We start from the raw sequence: 10,312 nt of genomic DNA on the forward strand, positions 1-10,312 counted from the left end.
TTTTAAACACTTCATCAGTTGTCACTGTGGAAAGTTTAAAGCTGTCTTTACTGACGCCCAGTTTTTTGTAGAATGTATTAACAAATTCTTCACCATACCGCCCAGATGGGGCGACCAGTCTTTTGACCAGTGAACGGGCTGTGGTGGTAAAGGTTTTGTTAAAATGGGTAGCCACTTCACCTTTGTCAGAAATGAGAGCGGCGTCCGTTTTGATGTTTATGTTGTGGCATATGGTTTTTGATTTTAAGCCTAATTGGTTGTTAAGCAACTTCCATAGGTCTCGTGGGTTGTTTTTGTATTCATCGATTTTGTCGTCGATGTAGTTTTTTTTGGCGGATCTAACTAGGGCGGTTGTCTGGTTTCTAAGTCTCTTGCATTGAGCAGTAAGATGCTCAATTTGTTTTTTGAGGTCATGGTTGAATTTTTTCTTGAGCTTTTTGCAGCACTTTCGTTTTTCATCGTATTTTTTGTCTCTGAGTTTAGCTGATTCTGCAATATCTGAGTTATACCATGGCTCTTGGCGGGCTTTAACCCTGGTGGTATTCAAGGGGGCCACGTCGTCTAGAGCATCGGTCAATTTGGTTTTAAAACCGCACCATGCTTCCTCGACATCTGTACACTGCAGCTCTGGGGAAAAGTCTACACCCGCTAGTTTGAGATTAAAAGCCTCACTGGAGTAGTTCTTCAGGCTTCTAGCAACGACAGTTCTGTGGCCACTAGCTTTGGGTTTGTGTATTTTTCGGGTAGAGTAGATCATATAATGATCACTAAGACCGCATACAATAGCCCCGCTAGCGGTGACTTTGGACTTGTCAGTGGTTACGACGAGATCTATGAGGGTTTGAGAGTGCTCTGTCACCCTGGTGGGTACTGTGACAAGCTGAGTGAGGCTGTATTGATTGCATAACCCATCAAAGGACTTGAACATGGGTGCGTCTTTACGCAAAATGTCCACATTCCAGTCGCCCAAAATGTGACACTCAGTACCGTCCACCTTTGCTAAGCTCTCATCAAACAGCTCAAAGAAGTCATTCTGATCAGGTGGTCTATAGACAGCGCATACTAGTATGTTTTTTGCATGTTCAAAGATTACCTCAATCCATACAGTTTCAAGAGAACTGTGGTGTAAGTCTGGACGGGGCATAAAATTGACATCATTATGTACATACATGCAAACTCCGCCTCCATACCTGTTTCTATCATTTCTGATTACAGTATAGTTGGCAATTTCAATGCTAGCATCCGTAAACGAGTCATCAAGTTTAGTTTCAGAGAAGGATAAAATCTTTACCCTACCGTCATGAAACATTCCCTTAATTAACTCCAGCTTTTTGGGATTCAAGCTATTGATGTTTAAATGGACATGATGAAGACCTGGTTTAGCAAAAACAACAGAGTGCATGTTCTCTGTAGTGATCGAACCAACGTCGGAGCAGGGGGGCTCTTTGTCTTCGACCGAGACAGGAAAGTTTGTCGTGGGGGGGAGGTGGTCATCATAGTCCGGTTGTAGTTGAGACTGAAGTGTGGGAGCGGTGGGTGTGGGGGTGAGCTCAGGTTCCTGTGTTGACTGTGAGCTCAAACAGGAGGAGATCCATGCCTTTTCGACCGCACGGGGTGTCGGTGTGGCGGCGCCGACAGCTTCAAAGCCAAGATATTGCGCCAGCCACGACTGATCACGATCCCTGGGGGGTGGCGGGACCAGCGGGGGGGCATCCGGCTCGACGGACATCTCCGGCGATCCAGCGGCTGCGAGCTGATCACGATCCCTGGGGGGTGGCGGGACCAGCGGGGGGGCATCCGGCTCGACGGACATCACCGGCGATCCAGCGGCTGCGAGCTGGGCACCAGCATCCTCGGTGACGAGGGGGGGCGGCAGGGGGACATCCAGGTCCACGTCGGCGCTGTTGTTATCGGGCGGCGGCTCGAAAACCACGGCCGCGAGCTGGTCACGAGTAGCCTCAATGTTGGAGCTTTGCTGTAGAGAGCCGCGTGGGCAGCCATAGCACTCGTCACCAGTAGAACCCGTGTCGATGTTTCCTCCGCTGGGGTTCTTTGTCTCGGAAAGCAGCTGTAATTCCCTCGTGAGACGGGCGGCTTGCCGAGTGACTACGGGACCTGGATGAACCTCAATATCACCAGAAAGAAGCAGAATAAAGTAAATGATGGACCGTCTGTCCATTCTGCCTATCTGGGGTTTGTTCTTAGTCAGCAGCAGCGTCCCAAGGACCGTCAGTTTACCGAAGCCGAGATGTTTTGGCTCCGATCCAACGTGAAGGAAAAAAAACACTGCGTGATTCCTCTCCATTCCGCACATAATTCTCCGTATATACAATTATGAGCGTTCCACGAGTCGGTAAACCATAAAAGAAACAATAGGAAAAAAATAAGAAAAAGTATCCTTCCTTTCCATTGTCCCTGGACGGAGCGAAAATGCGACTGCTCAGGTCGACTGCTCAGGTCGACTGTTGCTCATAACAACCACACCAGGGGGTCTAATGAAGTACTGTCAACCTAAAAGAAACAATAGGAAAAAAATAAGAAAAAGTATCCTTCCTTTCCATTGTCCCTGGACGGAGCGAAAATGCGACTGCTCAGGTCGACTGCTCAGGTCGACTGTTGCTCATAACAACCACACCAGGGGGTCTAATGAAGTACTGTCAACCTCCTAGGCACATGAAAACCAGAAAAAAATACAAAACTATGGCACCCCCTCTTTAAAGTGTTGCTCTGAATGCTATAGCATAAATATACGGCACGAGGAAATTTCTCCATGTCCCTTTTTATTTCTGCTTGATATGCCACTACTAAGCTGCCAAAATAATACTGCTATTGTTTTCCACCTCATCTAATTCTTCACAGTCTGCTGGTTAAGCTTCTTCACCGTGTTCTCATCCGCTGTATCCAACAGGAGCTACTGTACACTCTGAAACCTGTACTGTAGTACGGTGGTTTTCAACCCTTTTCACATCAAGGTCCATTATTTATTCAGCATTGGACCACAATTTTGAAGATATGTCTCAGATCCAAAACGTAGAATATTTTGTTATTGTTTAAAATTTTGTCAGCAATTCCATGCTGTTGATGTTGGTACCATAGGAGAGTTAGCGGGCAAACGTTTATCAAAACGTCCCTGGAACAAAATATTTTGAGATGGGTCGGCGGTCAAATACATATATTTCTAAACACGTTTTTTCCGTCCCAATTTTTCGGGACTAAATGGGATAGAATGAGATTTGCTGCATTGCTGTCAACTTTGAGCGGCGCTGGAACTTTTTCCTGTCTGCTGTGGCGCCATTGCTGTTCATCCCGTCCCTCTGCAGAGAACAGGCCCGCAGTACACACGCTCCAAATGCTGAGAGAGCGCTTGAATAAATCCAGTTGGTGGTGTAGTACTATGGATGGGCTATTTTCTTTTCTTCCTTATGGTACGATTCGTCTAGAAATCTGCACCTCGAATTGCATATTGTGGTCGTTGTCAGGCCGAAACCTTGTATCTTCATATTTAAATGTATTTTTTTTGTAAATGAACGCACTACCTTGTCATACTAGAGTCACACACAAATCACAAAAATAGCCCACAATATGTCAAGTTCTCTAGTCTAGCTTCACAACACTGTGGAAAGAAATAACGCCACCTGGGTTTGATATAAACTGATTAAAGGTGTGCGTTATAGTTTCACATACCACAGCAATTAAAGGGAAACCAGCCAATCAGAATCAAGGAATTCAAACTATCTACAAAGTAACTAACTATATGTTTTCAAATAAATGAAGTGGAGTAAAAGTACAATATCTGGATCCGAGATGTAGTGGAGTAGAAGTAAAAGTATTGGTTAAGTAAACTCGAAATACTGGAGTCTGGAGTAGAGTTTTCAGTCAACAAGAAAGCACCACTCTCCAATGAGCCATGTTTACCTCAACAACATTTGTATTGATGCTGACGCTTCTTAAGTTAATGTAGCAGTAATTACATTTGCAGATGAATGTTTGTGTCGCGCATCATTCTTGCTGGAAAATAAAGAAAATACAAAATCACATTTGTCACAAAGAGATGCCGTGAACTTGCACTACATTTGAAAAGTATAATAAGTGACTTCCCAATCACTGCTGTAATTCTTCATACAGAAAAAATACAAATAAAAAAGCCTTGCACTGCAGTCAAATCCGGGGTGCAGATTTGACTCTTGATAGTGTAGAAGCTGACCCCTAAGGGTTACATTAACATTCCAGATTTTTTTTGCTGTGCATAGCCTGGGAGTGTTTAAGTGATGAAAGCACATTTTGATACTGTATAGCGCTGACTTCAAGCTTCCTTCCTGATAACACTACGGAACAACACAGACAAGCAGCACATTAACCTCGGCTCCCCCCCAGAGGTAAGATATTAAATTAAACATTAGCTAAGTTGTCCATGAAAACTTTCAAATGGCTTCCTGTGGATGCTCATCTCGCTGAGATATCTATTCATGTGAGAGGGAAATGGAACGAGAGAATAAGAAAAAGAAAAAAACACTGCCTCAACAGAACTTCCTCCTCCTATCTGGTGTCTCGTTATGAACTGGCCCTATCAATCCATTCATTTGGAGATAATTAAAAAGTTGCCAAAATAACAGTGTTCGAATCTGCAGGCCAGAGCCATTAAACCATTATTATTATATTTTTTTTCTTCTCTCTTTCTCTCTCTCTCTCTCTCTCTCTCTCTCTCTCTCTCTCTCTCTCTCTCTCTCTCTCTCTCTCCCTCCTCCTCTGCAGTGGTGCGGGCTGCCAAAGCGAGGTGACACTCCAAAATGGCCAGCTGTTATCAGTGCACGCCATACCAGTTGGTCTCAATGCTTTAGAGAATTTGTTTAATAAGATTTTTCTCCCCCCTCTACCCGCCGTTTTCCTTTCCCCTTTTCCCCGTGCCAAATTTTGCAGGCATGTGGGGATAACGGGGATGTGTGTGTGTGTGTGTGTGTGTGTATGTGTGGGGACCAGGAGAACCCGGGAATTTAAGTGCCGTTTCCATGAAAAGGTTGAAAATCCCTCAGTCTAATGAGCTGTCAACTTTGGCAGGCTGTGAGTAAAGAGTTGTCGCTGTGTACTGTACAGTAGTCATAAGAAGATTTGAGATGGACGCGTGTGTGCGTGCGTGCGCGCGTGTGTGTGTGTGTGTGCGCACCCGTGTACATACCCATGCATAAAGTATTTGTGTGTGTAATATGATTTATATTGTGCGTGGCTGCGTAGGTACTTTATTTGTGGTTGGAGGATTCTGAGGGCCTGAAATACCTTAATAAAGTGGTGGACCCACATAAAACGCCATGCTTGGGGAAATGCTAAAGCTGGATGTAATGCTAAAATTAACAACACATTGAGGCTATACCAGTTGTAATATATCAACGCTGAGGAACCTATTAGATTGAAACACGTCCGTTGTCTCTATCTGAGGTAAATAAAAAACTGCGTGAAAAGGACATTCATTGTGTGCTGGCTATTTCCTTACTTTAAAATTAGTTGGGGGCCCACTTGCAGTACCCCCGCGGCCCACCAGTGGGGCCCACATGTTGAGAACCCCTCCCGTAGACCTTGTAAAGGTCAGATTAAATCTAATGAAAAGCTCCTATCCCTCCGCGGAGCGCCGTAAGCCTCTACACACATCTCTTATCGTCATGGAGACTGGCGCCCGCACCACTTTAAGCCGGCCACATCAAATGGCTCCTTAGCAGATTTGGGACAGTGCCGAAATCGAGTTGACCCAATCACTGGTAGTTCAGAATGAATGAAACAAAGGGAAAACACACACACACACACACACACACACACACACACACACACACACACACACACACACACACACACACACACACACACACACACACTGTCGAGGCAGGCTAATTAAAGATGTCCATCAACGGGGCTGCTCCTGCCAGCATGTCCGCCGCTCCAGACTGCGGTGGCTGAGTGGCAACCAGAGTATTCTGCCTTTATTATATTCCAAAAAGACACACAGCTAAAGTGTAATTAGGAGTGTAAGCTCGTAGGCAACAATCATATCGCCACAGACACAAAAGTGATTGGCTAAAGGATTTCGGTTTGCTCATATCGAAGCTTTAATTACTTTCGGGAAAGAACATGGGCGCACATGCACAAATCATGGCTGCAAATCCCCTTTACATGAGCACAACACTCCCCCTGCTAGTCACCCTCCAGCGAAAGTCGGTTCCTGATATCTGAAGCAAATCCAATGCGCTAAAAGCGTGCTCAGGATCAAAAAGTAAAACGTACTGTACACACAAAAATACATTATCTTCCCTGCCCAGATGTGGATGAGATTCAGGAATCCTTGGAATTCTGCTGCGCTGTGAGATATATATATATATTTTTTTAATTCTCATTTTACAATGAACCATTGTACAACAACCCCTTTATTACTATGATTATCCCAGGCTGTCATGTCAGCATGGCTGTGTTGTCCCACTTGTTCTCTGCGTGCCTCCAACCTATGACAAGGTGCGTGAGGTTGGTCTCATAGTTGACGGGGACAGCGAGTGGCACTGCGTCGGATGTAGGGATGAAAAAATGAGGGGCAGGCAGGGTGATGTACACACACACACACACACACACACACACACACACACACACACACACACACACACACACACACACACACACACACACACGCATGCGTGCATACCAGGGATGTGCAGAGAATGTTAGAGAGGCAGGGGCTGACATTTATAAAAGGGCCTTTTGGTGGAAATATCGAAAATAGCTGACCTCCAAGCTCACAACGCGTCGCACTGCGACGCGTTGTGAGCTTGGAGGTCTGCTATTTTTCGATGCTTGATACCACACTGAACCAAGCATAGTCAAGTGAGTCAGGAGAGTTTAGACAAGGCAATTCTCTTGAATGCTGTTCAGGTATGGCATGGAAAGAGGGCATTTGCATTTCTTTCACCATAGTGAAAACTGCATTCATGGTCTGGAGCGGGCACTTTTTAGAGACGGATAAAAGGGCAGGGGCTCAAGCCCCCTTTGATGTCTATGTGTGCATGTGCCTGGCGCACACTCACACAACACACACACACACACACACACACACACACACACACACACACACACACACACACACACACACACACACACACACACATGCACACGCCAAAACACGCTGGCCTGTCACGGCCAGCCTGATTAACAGCAACTGACTGCATCAGATTCATGACCCCTTCCCTCTCTGTCAGGTCACTGCCTGGCATATAACTAATGCAAAAGCACACACACACACACACACACACACGCACACGCACACGCACACGCACACGCACACGCAGTGGTGGAAAGTAACTAAGTTGATTTACTTAAGTACTGTACTTTAACTGTACTGTACTTTTACTTCTACTCCACTACATCTCAGAGGAAAATATTGTACTTTTATGCCACTACAATTATTAGTAAACTTTAGTTACTAGTTACTTTGCGGATATAAATTACTAGTAAGACGCCTTAGGGCGACGTCGTCGTGCCAATTCTTGGCCATCTGGCCAGTGATGTATATCAGACCAGTTACCCATATAATATGGAGACCCCTGCATGATAGTCAACAATGTTATGTCAGAACATGCCCATGGGCATTACCAAATATGGGCATTCCCGGATATGCTCTTAATGTCGATAACATTGGGATCTCCATATATGGGCATAAAACGGACAAGGACGTAATTAATTCGCAAGTGTGGTCAGGGAATGCCCATATATGGGATGGAGATATGCTGTGAGACCCCAGACATGCTTACTCAGTTATTCGTTATGTGAAAATCCTATGACGTCTATCACATCTGACATCATACATACAATCCCTTTATGTCCATACATGGAGATCTCTGTCCATACATGGGCATTCCCATTTGAAGTTCTGTTAGAAATGGGCTTAATATTGATGACATCAGGGATCTCTAGGGATTCTGGGGAATAGCCATATATGGACATTTATTTTATTTTAATGTGTTTTTTTTTTGTTTGTTTTTTCTAAATGTTTTTTATCCCATGTTTTTTGCAACCCATTTTTCTCACCCGGTGACTACCTAACCTGTAGTCCTGGTTTCTGCTCTCCCCCTGCCGCGCCAGGGGACATTGGGGAGCACCCGGCTGGCTAGGGGGAGGTAGTATAGAAACCAGGACTACTGCATGTTTTTGTGTGAGGGCCTATGTGGGGAGAACATGCAAACTCACCACAGAGAGGCCCTTTAATGTGTTTTATAAAGGAAAGTCAAAGGAGCTCGAATTGGGCTGATATGTCATGCGTCATACGGATGCAATACATGACTTTGTCAGTCTGTGATCGAAGCCATGCTATTATTAGCCCCTGTCTTGTTATATTTTTCATCACTATAATTATTTCAATGCGTTCAATCTTTTTATTAGTGGTCCTCTAAGTGGCTTCCGGGGACCCTGGATCCTTGAGGAGGCCCCATTTTGTCCCCAGCTAAAGTAGTTAATTTAATATCAATATCAGCATCAAATATATCAGCTATTAGATGTCAGAAAAGCAGGAAGCAGCAGCGTGAGATGTAGATTTTCATTTTCTTTTATATTTCTTTTTTTCTTTTCTTTTTAATGGAATGGGTTTGATATTATATCTTTAGACGAATTGCAATTCTTTCATTTATTCTGGAAACTTTTTTTTTCTTCTTATTTCTATGTAATCTCCCCTGAGGAAGATCTAGTGAGGTCGAAACGTTGGGTTTCCTTTCTGTAAATAAATACTGCATCGTGGCTACGAGAGTGAGGCCTTTCTCTTCTCCTGCATATATTTCCCTACCAAGGTCAGCAGCACCTCACCAATATTGGTGTGCGCCCACAGTACTTTGCGCCCTCAGTACTTTGTTTGATTATTTCTTTTTTTATTAAAGATTTGGGCTTTTATGCCTTTATTGGATAGGACAGTAGACTGACAGGAAATGGGGAGATGTGTGGCAATGCCTAAGTGGTATGTGCCTGGACCAGTAGGCCAGCAGGCACCCCTGTTTGATTATTTCTATGTAGGAAACGAAAACTTGTGACCCATAAAAATATGTCCAAGACCCGCAAATAGATTCCCACCCACTGTTTGCCAAACAGTGGTTTAAGTCATCATAGCTCAGTTATTTTATTTTTTATTTTTTCGTTTCTGAAGAAAAGGTGGTCGACGGAGGTTTTTCGTCATAGTTTTAAATCAACGAAACGAACACTGACCGACTGTGAATTCAACAGTGGCAGTACTCTGTGACGTCCACCACCGGCGCCCTCTTCCAGCCAAACAGCAGGTATCCCGCGGCGGCCCCCGACACCACGGCCACGCACAGGTACCCATTGTAGCTCATGAAGACCAGCATGAGGAAGTAGCTGGCCACCACCTGGACCGCGTGGAGCAGCGTCTGGAGCATGTGGGAGAGGCTCAGCATCTTATGGCCCACGGCGGTCTTGTCTTCTTCATCGTCAGCGGCTCCTCCGTCTGGAACAGTCTTCTTCACCTTCCTCCTCTTCCTCTGGAGGAACAGCAGGAGGTTCTCCCTGCCGACCCTCAGGGCCTCGTAGAGGACGGCCAGCACGAACACCACCACGCACGCCCCCGCCATCCCCCCGGCCGAGTTGATCCGCAGTCCCGAGAACAGAAGTTCGACGTTGTCGTGGCCAAAGTAGAAGGACGTCGCCATTCCCCCGTGACCTCCACAACCTCCTCCATGACTGCTGTGGTCCATGGTGTTTGTGTCTTGATATCTGTGGACTGTAATCCGCTGAGTTCACACGACGGTTTGTAGTGATGTCTGCTCGCTGAATCAGAGAGTTGCATCTGCTTTATATCACGTGCCAGCTGCCAGCTCATGCTCATGACACTGAGTGACGTCACAGGGAAGTGACAACAATCTGACCGATACGCCCATCTATAGGCAATATGCATATACGTTTCCATTTATGAGACCGGCTGTCTTCAAACTCTGCGCACGCATCAGAGAGCTGCGGTGCCTGGCATCAAGATGGACGGGTATCCAGAACCGCCGATGCGACCAATATGCCTGCAGACAGGCATACATGATGGAGATCCGGTTGTTCAGAACAACCGATTCGACCGATATGCCCCAAGTAATTTCATACTGTTGTCATAGACTGGCATGGACGCCACATTTGGGCTTGGACTACCATGCAATTAATGTACATACCAAGTGGGAATAAGAACAAGGTCTCTTCTCCCCCACCTCCCCCTTCTGTGTTGCCTAGAACAATTGATTTATATTGTATTATTGTGTTCAAGCACTATACAGTATGTCATGTGAAACAGAATATACAACCA

General features: G+C 45.4%; 1 protein-coding gene across 1 annotated transcript; it reads right to left on the reverse strand.

The window, feature by feature from the left end:
* Window positions 1–9,227: 9,227 nt before the first annotated feature.
* On the reverse strand, window positions 9,228–9,722 carry LOC308297969 (high affinity copper uptake protein 1-like; the record flags this gene model as incomplete). Its single annotated transcript, XM_080741533.1, has 1 exon — window positions 9,228–9,722. The coding sequence occupies one exon, from the start codon at window positions 9,720–9,722 to the stop codon at window positions 9,228–9,230; it is 495 nt and encodes a 164-aa protein (XP_080597659.1).
* Between the last annotated feature and the right edge of the window lie 590 nt (window positions 9,723–10,312).

This window comes from Nannobrachium achirus, assembly GCF_963921795.1.
Source record: "Nannobrachium achirus genome assembly, chromosome: 14".
NCBI lineage: Eukaryota > Metazoa > Chordata > Actinopteri > Myctophiformes > Myctophidae > Nannobrachium > Nannobrachium achirus.